Source organism: Dicentrarchus labrax, unplaced genomic scaffold, assembly GCF_905237075.1.
Source record: "Dicentrarchus labrax unplaced genomic scaffold, dlabrax2021, whole genome shotgun sequence".
In the NCBI taxonomy this organism is placed as follows: domain Eukaryota; kingdom Metazoa; phylum Chordata; class Actinopteri; family Moronidae; genus Dicentrarchus; species Dicentrarchus labrax.
The window spans coordinates 7741191-7759253 of NW_026136722.1; the positions used below are offsets into that span (position 1 = coordinate 7741191).

Below are 18063 nucleotides of genomic sequence, written 5' to 3' on the forward strand. Positions count from 1 at the left end.
AGAAAAATTAGTTTCATTTCAAAAGCATTAAAAAAATAAAAAAATGAAGCCAGTGAGAGAGTAGGATGGCTGGTTTAAATGAAAGGTTTTACCCTCACGCACAACCCATTTACACATTTATCTGTAAATATTATCTATATATATATATTACATATATTATCTTTATATGTAAAATCATGAATACATCAACAATTAAATCCAAAATAATATCCTTACAAAGAAAAATTTACCAAATAGGAACATGCATGGGCATGCATGGTCAGATATCTGCTCTACTTGAGGCAAAAACTTTGATTTGTATTAGTTTATAGGTTCATGGCTGATCATTTAAAATCATTTGTTAAATACAATCATGCGACAACACAGTTGCATTTATAATTTCAACCGTTCAAGGTACACGGGGCTAAATATCAGAATGAAAGGGCCCATGTAATGCCAAACCATGCGTAATTGGACGCAGTGTCTGCACGCAATCTCTTTCTGTCTGCGCACAAAATGCATCGTGCAGCACTCAAAGATTGCGGTGATAACAGAATCGAGTGCGGGACAAAAAAACACCCAAAACAAACAAACACAGTCGGTCGGTGTTAATGATCATTCCACAGAGGTGATATATTTTTGCTGCAGCACAAGCTCATTCTATTGCACTGAAACAGTTAAGGGAAATCGGTTTATTTAGACGTATTATTAATGACGATTGTTATCTGAAATATTTTTATGAGACGAAACAAATGACATGAAAAGCAAATATGGTCCAAAATGACCGCTTTAATATCGACTTCTTTACTTAAAAACAGGCAGAATATTGACTGCTTTTATTCCGAGGGGCTGAATGATATTATTCAAGGTGTAATTTTATTTGGTATCAGGACTTCACCCGTCAGGGTACAGTTGGATTTACCTACAAAAGTGGAAGCTTGGCTAAATCTATATTACATGTTACCTGCAGAACTGTCTCTGGTTTATGTAAAATAATGTATAAAATATTGAGAGCCAACTCTGTTTCTAATAATCAGTGGGAGAATGTTTTGTGCCTCTATAGACTATAAAGATTTGATTTAATCATCATTCCTTCTTGTATAAATATGTCCATGAGGGCCTGTTTTTTCTAAATTAAATTTGAACCTACAACTGTTGGAATAATATTTACAGAGTTTGGAATCACATTATATTTATTTATAAAATAAATATAATTAATGAATAAATACAATTGATTATAAAATAAATTATTACAATTATTATTATTATTATTATTATTATTATCATTATCTTTTTTTAATTGTTTCTGGCTGATGTTTCCCTCACAAATAAAACGAAAGATTTATAGTTAAATTGAACATAAAATATTTGTATTTCTGCAGTCTGCAGCAAGTCATTATTATTATTATTATTATTATTATTATTATTATTATTATTATTATAGTTTAGAATTACCCAGTCTTCTGGCTTGTGGCGGCAATGATATGATTCACTTTGGAGTATTAATCACACAAAAAGGAGTGAAGGGCGGAGTTGTGACTTCATTTTCTGAGCCTCGGGTGCATTTCTCTATTAAGCAAGCTGTTCATTTTGAATAATAAATGTTTATAAAATAAAATGATAATGTATTTCGCCAAGAGACACCTCACTGTTGCAGTATTTATACCTTCCAAAGCTGCCAGGTCATCCACATCATCCTTTCAACTGAGCATGAACGGAAGGTCAAACAGACACTTTGAAAATTAATTTAATTATTTTAAAATGGCTTAAAACACAACAGAGCGTGGGCACAATACTATAAATACATTATTTTCACTGTTAGATTTTACCTCGTCCTCATTCCCAGTTTGTGTATTTACAATGAGCACACACACACACACACACACACACACACACACACACAGATGCAGCCTGTGTAGGCCGGTAAGAGTTTATCCACTAAATGAATGAGGGAGGTGGAAAGTCTCAGAATCACCACAGTGTTTGTTGATGCTGTGACTGAACTGTCTGCGGGCCAGACATTTTCCGCTCACCGACAGCAAATTATTTGGCCTGTGTTGCGTTTTTAGAAGATGTTGTAGCCTTTAGAGGCGGACACAGATAAAAGGTGACATTATAACAGAAACACTAATTTTGACACGAATTTACCCCACATTCTTACTGTTATTGACAAATAATGGCTGCACATGTATTTCTCTCATTTTGCTCATGTCTTGCGCTCCTCATTAGGTTGTATTAAAAAAAACCCACAAATGAAAGTAAATGCAGGCTTTTTAATTCATTTGAATTGTCTGTGAGGTAAATTAGATGAGAGATCAGATCACTGCAGATGTGTAAAATGAAATCGCAACATAAGCTCTGGTGGGTGGGCGAGGGGGCGGGGGGGTGTGTGTGTGTGTGTGTGTGTGTTGCAGTCTAACCTCTGGAGGGGTGCTGCACCGTTTACGTCCGTCTCAACTCTCGCTCACGTTTAAAGATACTGAATGATCTATGTGCTGCTGTCTGTCTGTGTGAATTCTCCCCGCAGTGGAGCAGAGACAAAGGCGGGCGCTGCGGACAAAAGATGCGTTGTGGCTGCCGTCGAAATATGAACCACCATTTTGATAGTCATAGCCTGTAGACCGACATTTCCTGTCGGTACTATAATGGCTATTGCCTGCACGGTTTGTGTGTGTTCAGACAGAAAAGACACGGCTGGTGCGGTGCTGAGGGGAGGCATGCCTCTACGCAGGCTGCTGCGGTTCTCTCCATATTTGGCTGCGACTCGATGAAAAGTGAGTCTGCAGGAGCCGCAATGGCGACAGGCGCACATGAATAAACAGTGCTCGGCTCTGTGAGAACATTATTGGCTCTCTGGTTTCTGGGCAACTGCTTGCACACAGCTCGCTGTTCGCTGTCCTACTTATCGGGCGACATTTTCTGCTGAAGGTGGCTCAAAGAAAAAAAAACAAAAAAAGCACTGAAGCGAGAAGCTGTCATGACCTGCGCATGCTTTTAATTAGAAAAAAGCATCCTTTAAAAGCACACTGACGCACCCCGACCACAGCACCAGCTCTCACACTGTACCTATTTGGGGTTTTTAGGTTAGATCTATTTGTGTTGAAAAGATCTTTCTAGATAAAAGGGGATTCACATGACAAAGAAATGAAAGCTCCACAGAGGTTATACCTTTAGTTTTATGTTATATGTATTGTAAAGGAAATCAGCACAGTTATTCCACAACTAATGAAACCTTCAAATGCATTTTTACTGGATCTATTTATTAGGGACTTTAACTATTTAATTTTCTGAGTAACAGGCCTCCGCCGGGTCACACACAGGGCTTTAAATTGGCCAAATGATCCCGGTGCTGACACGATCCTGTGAGGCTGCACTGTGTGCGGAGATGAAACCGACACTGTACAGGCTGCTGGTGGGTATACGATGATAAAGGGGGAATGTGAAACATCACACTTGGTCTATAAATATGTTCACCCTGCTCTACGATCTTTCAGTTTCCTACTGGTGCATGACTGACTCACATAGTACTTGGTGCAAAGCCATGAAAGACCTATAGAGATACAGCCTTCATATTTATATATAGAGAGAGAGGGGGGAGACATGCGAGCTGTTTGTGTTCCCGGGGTTTTGAAATTGCGGTCATATCGACTGATATCAACCGAGTTTCGCAAATGTGCCATGTCATGCGTGACTTTGGTTATCAGTTTCAGACAGTGCCCTATATGGGCCTGTTAGGAGTTATCAGTTGGCTGTCATATTCTTTCTTTTTTTTTGTCCTTATCAGAGTCCAGTAGCTCACACAGCCCAAACAACCATTACAGTACATTATTTATTTGTTCATTAATAGATGTATTCCGATTATAAAGTGGCCACTGTCTGCATTATTTGAAGTTAATAAGTTAATAACCTCTAACCACTTTGGCGGGGTTTATTCCCAGAGCAGAAGAAGAGGAGGAGGAGGAAGAGAAATGTCTGTTTTTAGGGGGTGAAAATGAGTTTATAGGTCAAATATAAAGTTGAGATAATTCTTGTGAAATTATTGTCTGATCCATGAGATCCACACGGATTATCTCTAGTGCTCCACACGCAGCTGGCCTTTAAGATCCGGAAATCATTTTCTCTGGCCGTAATGGGGATTTTATGCGCTCCTTAGTCAGAAAACCCGCAGAGGATATTTCTAAGAGAAATGTCTCTTAACAAACAACAAAATCAAGATCACAGGGAGAGTTCAGAGAGAAGGTTTATTCGTTTAAAACAAAAAAAAATAAGGCATCCTACATGTCACTACAACCCATCTGATTGAACTGGAATGGAGAAAAAGAAGGAGCATTGGTTATTTATTTAATTTAGTGTGTTGATACAGCCTTTGCTGTTGTGTGTTTCTTTTCTTTCTTGTTTTTCTCTTTGCTTCAGTGCCAGCATTCTTTGATAGGCAACTCCCATAACTAAACTAAAGAAGACACCCCTCACACACATACACATTCCTGGGCCTGTCTATCATTCAAAACAGAGTCAGGCCCTAATCTTTCTAGCAGCTTGAGATTCCAGTATAACAGCACAACAAGTTCTGCCTGCATTTTTAGATCAGAGTCTTGCGGCCACAGGCCTTTTAATGATCCCCCTAAAGACTGAGCGAGACCCATGTAGCATTTGTCAATGTCATAAAAGGTCAGTATTTAAAGTCCATCCATAAAAGCTGAGCTATATGCGCAAATGTGTTATCTGAAGCTTTGTTTCTCTCTTTGTAGGTCTGAACTTGCCGGTCTAATGATACTGAATGATAATAATGTAGAGAGTTGCTGTGTCATTGTGACACATGCCTTTGATGAGAAAACAAAGCCCTTTATAACAACTTACCCAATGTTCTGGAAATGCCACGAAGCCTATTGCAGGTGCATTATATTTGAATGTCATATAATTCATGCCCTTCCCTTCCACATTGTGCTGCAGTGCACACACTTATAATCCATGTGGCGGCCAAATACTTACCCACCATGAAGCCTTTCTTCCTGATAGAATCTGAGAATTACATAATAGGCTTCTCTGCCCTTCTCCAGTTATGTTGTGTGTTTACATTCCTGCTTGGGGTCGAGCTACAATAAAAAAAAAAGTAATGCATGGGTAAAGTTTTAATAACACAAGTAGCCAGTGCACTTATGCACTACAGAGGGCCCTTTGTGCAGGATCATTTGTGATTATGCAACATGATCTCTTTTTCTATTCATGGTTCACAACCAAGTTAGTGTTTAATTTTCCATTCTTTCTTTATACGAGGAAAGGCCTCATAGGAACTGCAGGAGATGAACAATGATACATAAATCTTTCACTGGAACGCTAAAAGAAACTATAAAAAGTTTGCCTAAAAAAGACACATCAAGTATGTTCAATATATAAACACACAGCACCCACACCATATCAATGCAACAACAAGTCAGAGGTCATTTCTCTTTCTTTATTGTGAAACATACCATCCAATAAGCTGTGCCAACAGCAATAAGTAAACCAGCTCGTGGTAGAAGATACTTTATAACAATCGTTTTGACTTTGAACCAAGTGCAAGAAAGAATGAACAAAGCAAAGCAAAAAGATAGAGAACAGAAAGAAGCAAACAGACCTTAAAACATCTCTCAAAAAGGACAAATCACCTGCAGCTTCTGATGCAGACAATCATCTCGTAACTGTTTTTGAACAACAAATTAAACGTCAATAAATATGCACTCTTCATTTTTATTATTATAGCATTTTAGCATTCTCACTGGTTTTGCATTAAATGTGCATGGAAGGCAATTTAGACTCGAATGTAGGTTACATCCAACAGCTTTGACATATGGATTTTCAGCAGCATAATCAGAACAGCTTGCACTCATTGGATCGCACGTAACAGTATACAAATCCGGCCTCGCACATCCCTCACATTTAATCTGTGTAACATACTCAGTAATGACCCTGGTAGATTTTTCTAAAGCAAATAGCATTATTATGTGTTTTTTCAGATCATGTAATGAGCTTCAACAGCAAAATGAGATGAATATTGCTAATCTGTGTGACATTAGGAGACTCCTAACAAGACTAGCATGTATTTTTAAAGTAACTCCAGCAATATGTGAGGTCAACTATTAGGCAATAAACCACAACCTAATCATGGTAAGAATCAATACTTCGTCTTTACAGGTCACGCGCTTGATAAATCATACCATTTTCTTCATAGTAACTGACCTTTGAGAAAGTATACGTCACATTTTATTCTATAAATGTTTTATAAAGGTGAAATGTGCAATAGAAGTCGGGGTTGCAACGGAAGATTTACTGATGGCTTTGTTGCATCTCAACGGCAAGACAAAAACCTGACAAAAGAAAAGACATTTCTTAAATGTTGTTGACACGGCCGAGTGCGTCCCACAGTTGTCTCTGTGTTTACGCCTTATTCAAACACATCTGTAACAAAATATGCCAGTTCTTTCTGAGGGTACCTGTATGGAATAAACATCTGTGAAATAAGACTTCAAGAGAACAGCTGTTTCTCCACTAGTAATGACACAAACCAACATATGAAAATGTAATTAAGTGCTTTCAATTTGATCTTTGATCACCATATATTCAACAACTTCCTCTCTACCTTCTAATCAGGACCAAAATAAGTGATATTATTAATACAAAATATGTATAAACCTTCATACATCTCAGGTTATAAGTTTGGTACAGGTATGAAACAACAGCAAAAGTATCCCACTAAGCTCCATATGACAAATAAACAGTTTTTTTGTTTGTTTGTTTTTTTGTGGAATACATCCACCTGAATGCATTCGCTCAAATCCTCGAGGGCACTTTCTTGGCTACAACGTCACAGAGGAGTTACAGTATAAAACATTATAAGAAACATATTGGATTTGAATGATAAATTATAAATTTCCACATATACAAAATTTTGATGTTTTTACATATGCACATATTAACAGGATTATCCAAGCGGTCATTGGCAGTCCCATTTCACAAGCAGTTTCTTAGAAAGAAACATATTCCTTGAAGGTGACGGTGAGACTGTTTGTTGTGATATCAGTGATGATGATATTTCCCATAAAAGGGGAGATTTTTTTAACAGGTGCTTCTTTAGATTTCTCTGTGGATTTCTGTGTGTCTTCTGTCACAGGAAGTGTGTTTTTCACAGCAGGCTCAGGCTCCGGCTGTACTTCTGGCTCCACCGGCTTCTTAGTCTTTGGGCAGCTGAGATCCATCGGCTCCTCTTGGCTGCCAGAGTCCACAACCTCATATGTACATGTACTGCTGTGGCGGGGGCCACTACAGTGGAGGTCCATAGGTTTGTCCTGAGGCGGCGTGACCACAGTGCTGGGGACACTGAAGCTTCTGGAAGTCAGGTAGGTTTTAGAAATACTCCTGTCCTCCACTGGATCCGATAGTTTTCGCTTGCGTTCATTGGGAAAAGAGGGGATCCTGATCTGGTCAACTCCTGTAGGGGTCGGGATGTTGGTGTCAACAGCCCAAGACGTTAGGGGTGAGCTAGCGGTCAGCTGAAGGGGTAGATCATCCGGTAAATCAGCCTGACCGCGAGCCACTTCTGTGTTGTATTCCTCTGCTGTGCTCGGTGAAGGTTTAGAGAAATGTCTGTCCTTTGGGGAACACTTTATAGGATGCTCTGCTGCAGGGAGGGAGCTGCCGTTACAAATCTCTTTGGGAATACCGTTCTCAAGGTACTCCAACATTTTGGTTGTGTGTGCTGGATTGTTCTCTGATGGTTTGGCGTTTTGGGGTTTTTCTTCACTTGATGATTCCCCGTGTTTACCCTTTGCTCCGTGAACCTTGTTGCTGTCCATATATTTGCTCATGACAATAACAATACGTCCATTCTTGTTTTTGTTCTTGATTATCTTCATTTTGCTGCTAATAGCGCTAGGCAGGGTTGCGTCTTTAGGATTGGGTTTAAGGGCATGTTCACTCTCAGCCTCTTTAACAGCTGGTTTCCTCACCTCCACCGCCAACTCTTTGACCTTGCTCAAGCAGCCTGTGTCTTTGTCACGAACCCATTTCTGCTGCAGGGCCAGCGGTAAGTTCCAGCCAGGATTTGCTGGTTTACTGGCCGGTTCCTGAACTTTGACCACCTCTTTGAGCCTCGAAGCCTGTGCATCGTACATATTGAGGTCAGGCTCATAGTGGTGGTGCTTCTTGCTGTTGAGCTGGTAGATGAATTTCTTCTTGCCATTGGTTAGCTGGTCAGCAGGCACCTCCTGGCTGCTGGGCTGGTACTGATGGTGCTTCTTGCTGTTCAGCTGGTACTGTTGAGGCTGGGGGCGCTGGATCTGGACGGGGTCGGACTTGAGGCTACCCTCTGCATCCTGAGATGAATCCTCAAAACCTGCAGGAATACTGGATCTTCTGGCAAAGGAGGGTACCTTGAAGAAAGACATAAGACACCATGTCAAACATTTAATCTTTTCGTTGGGAGGCTCACAAGAAACAGATTAATAGAAGAATGATCAAAAATCAAAGCAACAGAGGCTGAGATATCCACTTTCAAGGTACCTAAACCAAAAATGTCCTGGTTCTTGAAGCCTTTATAATCACATCTAAATTGTTACTCTAAATGCAATTCCTGATAGATTTACAGAATTCCTTTAAAGCCACAGCAATCAATGTATATTGTGACTTTGTTTATTTTACCAGCTTTTCATCTGAATTATGTGTTTTGATAATGATTACTTAAAAGGACCAGTGGGTAGAATTTAGTGGTATCTAGCATCTACTATCTGAATACAGCTCAGCCGTCCAAGCATGTAGGAGAAATTACAGTGCACCCTTCTAGAGCCAATATTTAGTTTGTCCATTCTGGGCTACTGTAGAAACATGGCGGTTCAAGATGGCAGCCTCCATAGAAAAAGCTCCCTCTGTCAATAAAAACGGCTCATTCTAAGGTAATAAAAACACAACTAATGAAAACATACCTATGTATATTATATTCCATTTCTGACAATAGATCCTCCTAAATGTTACACACTGGACCTTTAATGCTTGCTGAATGTCAGTCAGGGACAGAGGACCAACAAACAAATATGACAATGGGATGTTTAACTAAAAGATTTTTGGTTGACATGAGTCATTGTTACATGAGATGAAAGTATATTCATAACCTTGAAAAACAGCTAAAATGAAGCATTTTCCAGACTTGAAAACTTCCCATAATGCAACCACTTGCCTCAATTTGTTTTACCCTCCCTACCTGGAAAATGCCCATATCTTTCAAACGCAGTCGCAAACAAATGTGCTACAACTAAAACATGCAAATCTGCACTCAAAAGTTTACAGGATGCTTCAACCTATCATGAATTTAAATTAACAATCCAATCAGTGCTCAGCTTATGACCTCCCTCCCGCCATCTTGTCTCCTCCCCCTCCTCCTGTACAGACTGACCCCTCGGCCGTCAGGGGGGCACTGCAGCGGAACGCTTGAGAAGCTTTGGCTGTGACCTCAGGTCAGAGAAGTGCCACCAGACATGTCACGCTTAATCCCTGATCGCTGGCCACGTGTGACTCCGGCAGAGTAGTATGCCTCTTAAGAACTGACACTGCATAGCAATCAGGCTGAGTCTCTCAAAATATATAATCACATTTGGCTCAGAATCCGGTCCTGTAAAGGCCTGAGCTAAGATAGTCAAAGCATGACAGAGTGCTACTTTCAGCCATCTATTTCTGTCTTGGGAAAAATTTGCAAACATGAAAATGAAAGGAAACATTGTCCTCATACAGATTCACAATAGAAAGATAATAACAAGCAAGAAACTGTTTTTTTTGCATATAAAGCTATTCAGCATAAAGAAATAACGAACATGCAGTGCCCTCAAGCAACGCTTACGTAACCTCAGGCAATAAACCCGGCTTCATGATGAGTGTGGATCAGAAATCCAGCTGTAGAACCCCATCCTCTCTTTGCCTTCCACTCAATCTCTCTCAAAGAAATCTATAAATAGCCACAATCGTAATGACAGCAGCTCTAAAACACCTGACAGGACCCTTCCCCTTCTGGCCTCTCAGAGTGAAACTCACATAAAAGGCTCAGGAAAACGGGACGTATCCCACAGAAACTATTAAGTCGGCGATGATTCGTCAATGATGACGAAGATGATAATTACCTGCAGCAGAAGATGTTTTGGTTTCGGCCCACGTTTGCGATATCCCAGCTGCTGCTCCTGCCTCTCTCTGTGAAAACAAAAGATAATTACATTTTCTTGCACCATATTTAGCTTGTATATACAACATCTCATTTGACAGACAGTGTTTCACCTTTCTACATTAAAAATCAGATTTAAATCACATAGAGAATTACAGGTTTGACATTTGGAGTATTCGTTCGTTGTCTTCTACCTATTCAAGGTCAAAAGTGGAATTTGGATTTGGAAGACTAATGAGTGCCCGCATGTGACCTGCTGCAAAGCATTATGGTCCTTATTTGCATAGCTCTCCATGGTAATCGGCCCATTCCATATTCTCATTATCCTGGAGAAATTCAATTAAGGCTACAGCAGGGAGAATCTCTCCCTGTCTTTCAAACATCCTCCCTCCTTCAGCACAATTCGTTCTCTTCTTACATTCAATCTCTAATTAGGGTCATGAGGTAGGGATGATGTGGGATAAAAACAACATAGTGGAGTACTTCAGGGACGCATGCTGCTGTTGACAACATGAAAACCACCTAATATTGTGCAACACAATGCGCAGCTCTGAAAATATAGGGCGATAAATATCAGAGTAATAACAAACATCTCTCGGAAATGTTTTTATTGAGGGAGGAGGAAACGAAACGTGTTATTGTAGTTGTACTGACTAGACCAAGTACTGGGCTGTGTGAAATATTGCTCCCTGATATAAACCTTGACTCATCATTGGCTCATAAATAACCAGCAGTGGGTGAAGGCCGGCTACACACAGGCTTTACCAGGCATGCGTAAAACCCAGCCTATTGTCGGCCTCTTGCTACAGATGTTCAAACTATCAGGGCTGCCAGAAAATTGCCACAATAAACAGTCTACATTTTAATGCTATAATGTGTGCAATTTCAAACAGCGTCCAACGGGGTGACCCCTATTCACAGAAGATTTGGCAATTACAGCCTCCCTTGTCGGATCCCCTCCCCCATCCTCTGGGAGCAGAGAGGAATCCACACACACAGTGCAGAGGCAGCACTCCATGACCATCAGCCCAGAGCCAGGCGCGCACACGCACACACGCACACACGCGCACACACACACACACACACTCACACACACACACAGAGCCAGGCAGCCGGGCAGGGAGGCAGGCAGGCAGGCAGGCTGTGGGGGAATATGAGAGCGGTACACTGGAAACGCTGGAGAGCACTGCGTGTCAATTAGCCTTTTCAGAAATGCGAATTCCTTTCCCCAGCCATCATGTCTTTACCCAGTCCCAAGAGCGGCCTGCTGGCCCAAAGAGAGAGTCTATCTCACAGGCCTCATGGGTCCAGCAACCCTGAGAAGATGTGTGCACGTGCCACAGGGCTAAAATGACAGCAGCATTTGTATTCATTAGCATCTCCACCTCTGAGATTGACATTTACAGGCCTCTATTAAGCCTACTCTTGACCCAAGATTGAAAGCAGGTTGACAATTTATGCATCCAAGGTGGGATATTATGCTTCCACAACATCCTATGGTGGAAAACACATTATGAAATCAGCCTGAAGAAGAAAAGCCCAGCTCAACCCATACTGCTGGTGATGAGAATCCCATCAGGCAGCAGCTTGGCCTCCTCACATGAAACCACCACAATTCAGCACCTGTCCATCCTGCTAAGGCTTTACAGTTGCAAAGCCAAATTAACTGCCAAAAAAATACCACTGTAAACAAATTATTTGTAGCTTGATGCACATGGAGAGCACTGTTCTTCCATTTTCATTGGTCCACCGTGCATGCTTGCTTCTGGCAACTATTCGGGTTTTCTTTGTGAAACTGGGTCACGGAGATGCGTTGATTCCTGACGCAAAATCACTTAATAAGATGGCAATTTGCGGCAATTTAGGTCCTATAACATACATCCATGCATATTTCCGCGTGTCGGATCTTTCCATTAGCATGATTTAGGAATTCTCACTACCACATCCCCAGCCTTTTCCCCCAGGAGAGGAGGGGAGCGGGGGGGTGGGGGGGTCGGATCAGCGATAGAGTTACTAGAGCGCCCCTCCTCCCATGCCCATATATGGTCATGGCTGAACTGGAGGCTGCGCGGCCTCGTCCGAAGTCCACATCTCAGCTCACCTGTGTTGAAACGCGACCAGGAGACGCGGGTCAAGGATGTTTTCCTCTGGCTCCCATGTGTTGTATCTGCAGGAGAGGAGCAAACAACTGTCAGACAGCCATCACGTGCAAACTTCCTTTTTCTAACTGACAAACAGACCCCCCTCTGTCCTGTAACACACACACACACACACACATTCCCACAGCCTCACCATAACTGTGCAGTCAGAGTGGAGTGGACAGGTAAGGTTGCATGTCAGAAGATGTGTTATTGTAGATATCCCCCCCCCAAACCCTTAAGATACATTTGCAAGATCATAAATAACTATAAGCCACATTCCCGCAACAGCAAATCAACCATGAGGACATGCAAATGCAGAGCAAAAACAAAATGTCAAAAATAGTCTGTATTTGCTCTAAAGGCTCCTCCAGCACCAACATACAGTCGGCCATTTTAGCACCACTGTCTCGTAAATTCGCTGGCAGAGCAGAAATAATTAAAACGGGATTACATGGCTGTGCCTACCCCCTTCCCTCGCATAAATTAGTGAAGGCATCCGCGGATACACTGAAACACATACCGACCGCGCTCTCCCCAGTTTACACACACACACACACACACACACACACACACGCTCACGCAAACTGTGCGCGCACGCCCTTGATGGATGGCATATTTATTTAACTAACAGCACTTGATTTTCGTGCAGAATGTCGCTTTTTTTTTTTTTTTTTACCATTGCACTGGAACATCGTTAGAAATGTTGCATCGAGACTTACTTGGGAGACCAGCCTCGCCACTTGACCAGGTACTCTATCTTGCCCTGTGATGGTGGAGAAAGAGAGGGGGGAAAAAAATAATTTGTGAGGCTCGAGTCTAAACCCCCAATATCTCAACGTCCGGAGCGCCTTTTTGCAAACGTGCCCCCTGTCTGTTACCTTGCGGATGCGCTTCTTTTCGATGCCCTCCACCGCAAAGACGTGCTCTCCGGCGGCAGGGAGCTCCATTCTCGCCTGAATCCTATCGCAGGGGACGGGGGGGAGTAGGTGAAATGCTGGCTACGCACCGTCGATGTGCCTTCCGCTTGGTGCGTGCTGTGCGCGCTTGGTACTTTTCCAGTTGTATCCAAATCCAACTGTATTCCCTCCACCTCTCTCTCTCTCTCTCTCTCTCTCTCTCTCTCTGTCTCTCTCTCTCTCCTCCTCCTCCAGTGCACACTACAGTCCTGGCTATGAGCATACAGATATCCACAGTGCGGTTGCGAGCAGCTCATTTCGTGCTTCTGCTCGGTGCATGACGTCAGGAGGGGAGGGGGGGTGGGGTGGGAGGTGGAGAACTTGCACAGAGGTTGGGGTTTATCCTGTGCGTACTGGACTGCAAGAGAGTGTCGGGAAATTCAAATCAACCGCTATGCATTACTGTCACGGATGCATAAAGTCCAGTAGGGGCAATTATTGTTCCTTTCGATGGCGAAGCTGGTGGGAACTCCTCCTCCCGACAGTTGATGTGTTATTGATGCAAAACTGAGTGGTTGATTCAAGCACATGTGTGGATGTTAACTAATAGCAGATGCATTTGCAAAAGATGCCTATGCTGCTATTAAATGACCATAGGAATAAGGCCGTCTGATATAATAAGGCTTAAAAGCTGCACCTGAGGGAACATCCAGTTTTGTCTGCGCTCAACTCTTCAAACCCACCTCTTCCACATCAGCCGAAAGCAGTTTAATCAGGATACTTGTACAACAATGAAGTCTTTTGGGCTTCAAAGTGACAACAGCAGTGTCACCAGACGCTTGTTTATCACCTCTAACTGAGGCTGACGCGCTGATGAAAGACAAGTTCCCCTTTTATTTCAGATCCCCTTAAAGCAGCACAGTTGATGTGCAGACGGAGCCTCAGTTCGATCTGCTAACTAACTGAGCCGTGCATATATAGGTCACACACTCACATTCACACACACTCTCTGATCGTCAAACCAGTGCCATGTCCTCTGGGCTCAACTGCCATTAATTTGACACACAGCAGAGTGTTGCTGTGCAGCCTTCAGTCTACCTGTGGCAACTTTCAAACGGTGGACTCCTTCACTGCCAGAGCGACCTTACAGCCTGTTATTGGTTGTAATGTTGGTTGCCTATCTGTCTCTTGACAATTTAAATCCAAAAGCATAAACCACAACACCAGTGAGTTTGTACTACGTGCTGTAAATGTCATCTGCATTAAGTCATTTGGATTTATGGGGACTTAATTAGAAACATGGGAGAAGATGCGCCGCCGTGCTTCAAATACACGTTTCTGCGCGTAAATTGCGATTTGCGCACACGGTTTCCATTAAAAAGCCACAATTCGTTCGAGTGTGTCGCAATGGCAGCGTCAAAAGAGACGTAAAAATGCTAAAAAAACGACGCTTTTCTTGAGCTTAAAATAATTCAGCACCGCAAGGGTTAAAATGGAGCCTGTAAGCAGAGCGGCAGCGGCCAGCCTATTGCATACAGGCACGATATATCTCTGCCCTGCCATATAAGGCAATGGACAAAAAGCGCCGAAATAACGCATTTTGCGCTCATTAATTCCCGAGTTTTTGCGCTGAATCGGGGGCAGGAGGGGGTTAAGACTCTGTCGGTGGCAAACACGCTCGATTAAAACTCCTGATTTTCGCCCTATTCCTGTTTTTTTCCTGTGCCCTTCAGCCGCGGCCAGGGAAACGCATACGCCCTGCTTCCCTAGCAACAGCATGAAAGGAAAGAGAGAGAGAGAGAGAGAGAGAGAGGGGGGGGGAGAGGGAGTCGGAGAGAAACAGAGAGAGAATTTAAGTTTGTGACAAACAAAACGAGCTCTTGATACAAAAAAAATGGCACCCAGGAGCCGTCGTTTCCTCAAACATTATTTTGTCTCTTGAATATCGATCTCATCGAATCGAAATGCATATTCAAAAGCAGAAAGGTCTGAAAGCTTTACAAAGCAACCCAAAAAAATAAATAATTGGAGCTCGACGTGTCAGCTCTGTTTACTCAACCAGGTACCCAAAATACAAATTATGTATCCTTTAGTGTTTGTACTGACAGGAATGACGCCTGCAATCTGCGTCAACACAGATTATCATTTAGAAAATCCTCTGACTCAGACTGTCGGCGCGATCAGATCACAGCTCGATATAATACAACCTGAATTGTATTTGGAAATACTTCCAAAATCAATAGACTTTTATCAGAGTGGGCTTCAATCGTTTGCCACGTGAAACAGCGTCACCACACGCAGGGTGAAGGGCTTTTCTTAATTAACAGACATCAAGTATGAAGGTTTGAGGAATTAGAAACCATTCGTTCGCGCTTTAAAAATATATTTTTTTAATCTGAAATTGGTTTTCTGGGGGAGCTGAATGTGAGATCCATACTGCCAGAAGCTCCTCGTTAATCAGTAGAAGTTCTCATATCCAGACCGAATCATTTGCACTAAGATATGTCTTCACAACAATCTTATCTCCTTCTTTATAAATGTGGAGTATTTACAGTCTTGTTGATCCCAGTTCTGCGCGTCCTCCCAGGAATGCGCTCTGGTGACTTCTGGTGTCCCTTTTTTGCACTTGTTCACCTCACCTGTGACTTTTTACATTCAAGATGCTGATAAAAGTTCGCGACTGGTTGACTATTCAAACCTTTTTTTCCCCAGAGAGATTCGATTGCCGACGGATAAAAGCAAACTCTTCAGACAAATAAAAAAAGAGACAGAAGAAATTGAGGTTTTTAAACTAAATCTACCGGCGCCGCTCAGGTCGTTTGGTTGAGAAATAGTTGTGAAAACTGCTCAATACAGCGCAGATAGTCTTCTAATGTATTTATTCAGATTTCTACGCAGTTATTTGTGGTGTGAAAATGTCTCTAAATGAACAACAAACACAGACAACTTTGTAAATGTTCATATATCTTTCAAAACTGTCCTTGTCTTGCAATTTCTGGAGTTGAATTTGTAGACTTGTTTATTTTTATTTTTTTTAATGTTCCATGAGTGCTTTTGCAGAAACCTTTCAACGTTTATTTTGTCCTTGCTGCAGCCCGGCAAGGTCAAATGAGCTGTTATCTAAAGCATGAGGATAAACTCAGGGTCAACCAGTCTGTTTTTTATCTCCTGAAGGGACTCTTTTCAAACAACCTATGGCGTCATTTTATTTAAACAACAAGGCTGTTCTTGTGTGTGCCAAACCTTTATAGATATATGTAATTATATATTAAATATATTTATCTGAGACCTATAAAAGCAGGAAATATAGTTTCTTCAAAACTGCAAACTTTTTTTCTGTGTGTAAAGGAGGTTGTCTTGCGTGGTTTCCACACAGTTAAGCAGTGGAAAGAGGGATGATTGTTAGTGATTGAAAGAATGTTTGTGGAGTATATTTATGTGGGTGTAAATGTGTGCATGTAGGAGGGCCAGGGTCAGGACTTAGTCCTGATCTCTGGTCCGGTCTCAGCAGGGAGGCACATAAAGCTCAATCTTGTGACTTTTTTTTTCACTGCAATTTCTTTTTTCATTCTCCCATTTTCACACACACACACACACACACACACACACACACACACACACACACACACTTCATGCACACAGCTGGCTCTCTCTCTCAGCAGCAGCAGCAATCCACAAAATGGTGGATGGGGAAAGCCAGGAGGCCTCCCCTCCTTGGCACCCGCCACCCACCGTGCCAGGAGTGCCAACTGAGGGAATGGGAGAGAGATGAGGAGAAAGGAGGAGGGAAGCTTGGGAAAGTATGATTGATGCAGAGTGCCAGGGGACAGCCAAAAAAAAAAGGTGTGGTGGAAAGAGGAGCAGAGGGAAGATGAGAGAGACAAAAAGGAGGCAGGGAGAGAGAGGAAAGAAAGGTTTCTGCATCGGCCATGGCCAAGCATCCAATTCATTCCTCCATAGCGATGAGGAAGAAAGAGTTGATTGGTTTAAGGGACAGAATGCAAGGACAGGGTGGAGAGGAGGAGAAGGAGGGGGGTATTACAAAAAAATGTTAAGAGGGCCCTACAGCCATTCTCACGGCGCTCAGCAGGCGGTCATTAAGCTCCAGTATCAAACAGGCTGATGTAGCGTGGACATACAGATGAAACATGCACACAAATGGCAAAGGAGACACAAGAATGGAGGTTAACAGAAGATGGAAACTCACTGAATTACTTAAACAGAAGCCCTTTAATTAGCTACAGTAAATATGCTGCATGATTACAATATACAAGTCTATTCAAGCTAATTATGCTGTAACAATAGTGATCCCTTTCCAGTGCCTGCAGAAGGGGTTCTGCTTCAGGTGCTAACACAGAAATCTCCCGTCTCCTTTGTCTGCCCCTGACATATGTTTAATTATGATAATTGTAACAAATGAAAGCTATTAGGAGGCCATTCATCTTGGCGCTGCAGATTTTAATGCACTATGAAGATGGGGTGGGGAGGTGTGTGTGTGTGTGTGTGTGTGTGTGTGTGTGTGTGTGTGTGTGGTGGTGAGGGGGGCAACGGAAATTCCTCCTCCAGTGTCATTGTCAGGGCCATTGTTGCACCAAGGCGACAGGTCTGCAGAGAGGGGTGCTCCTCTGCCAGGGTGGGCTCTTCTCCCCTCCTTCTCTCCCTCCCTCCCTCCCTCCCTCCCTACTCTTCCCCTTTGCGCCCCACCGCCTGCTTGCCTGCAAGGCTGCCGTCGTGTGGGGTTCACCCCCACCACCTCCTCTTCCACCACCACCATACGCTTCCCCCATTGATCCCCACTCTACCCAGGAGCCTGAGCAGGAGGTGGGGGAGCCTGTGAGAGACGGAAAAGGAGGAAGGGGGGCCTACCAGC

General features: G+C 42.7%; 1 protein-coding gene across 1 annotated transcript; it reads right to left on the reverse strand.

Annotated features, from left to right (window-relative positions):
* Positions 1 to 5417: 5417 nt before the first annotated feature.
* cbx4 (chromobox homolog 4 (Pc class homolog, Drosophila)) lies at positions 5418 to 13503 on the reverse strand. The gene is made up of 5 exons (XM_051388247.1): positions 13176 to 13503; positions 13017 to 13060; positions 12258 to 12323; positions 10119 to 10185; positions 5418 to 8384 (listed from the first exon to the last, which is right to left on the reverse strand). The coding sequence occupies exons 1-5, from the start codon at positions 13242 to 13244 to the stop codon at positions 6981 to 6983; spliced, it is 1650 nt and encodes a 549-aa protein (XP_051244207.1). The 5' UTR covers positions 13245 to 13503; the 3' UTR covers positions 5418 to 6980.
* Between the last annotated feature and the right edge of the window lie 4560 nt (positions 13504 to 18063).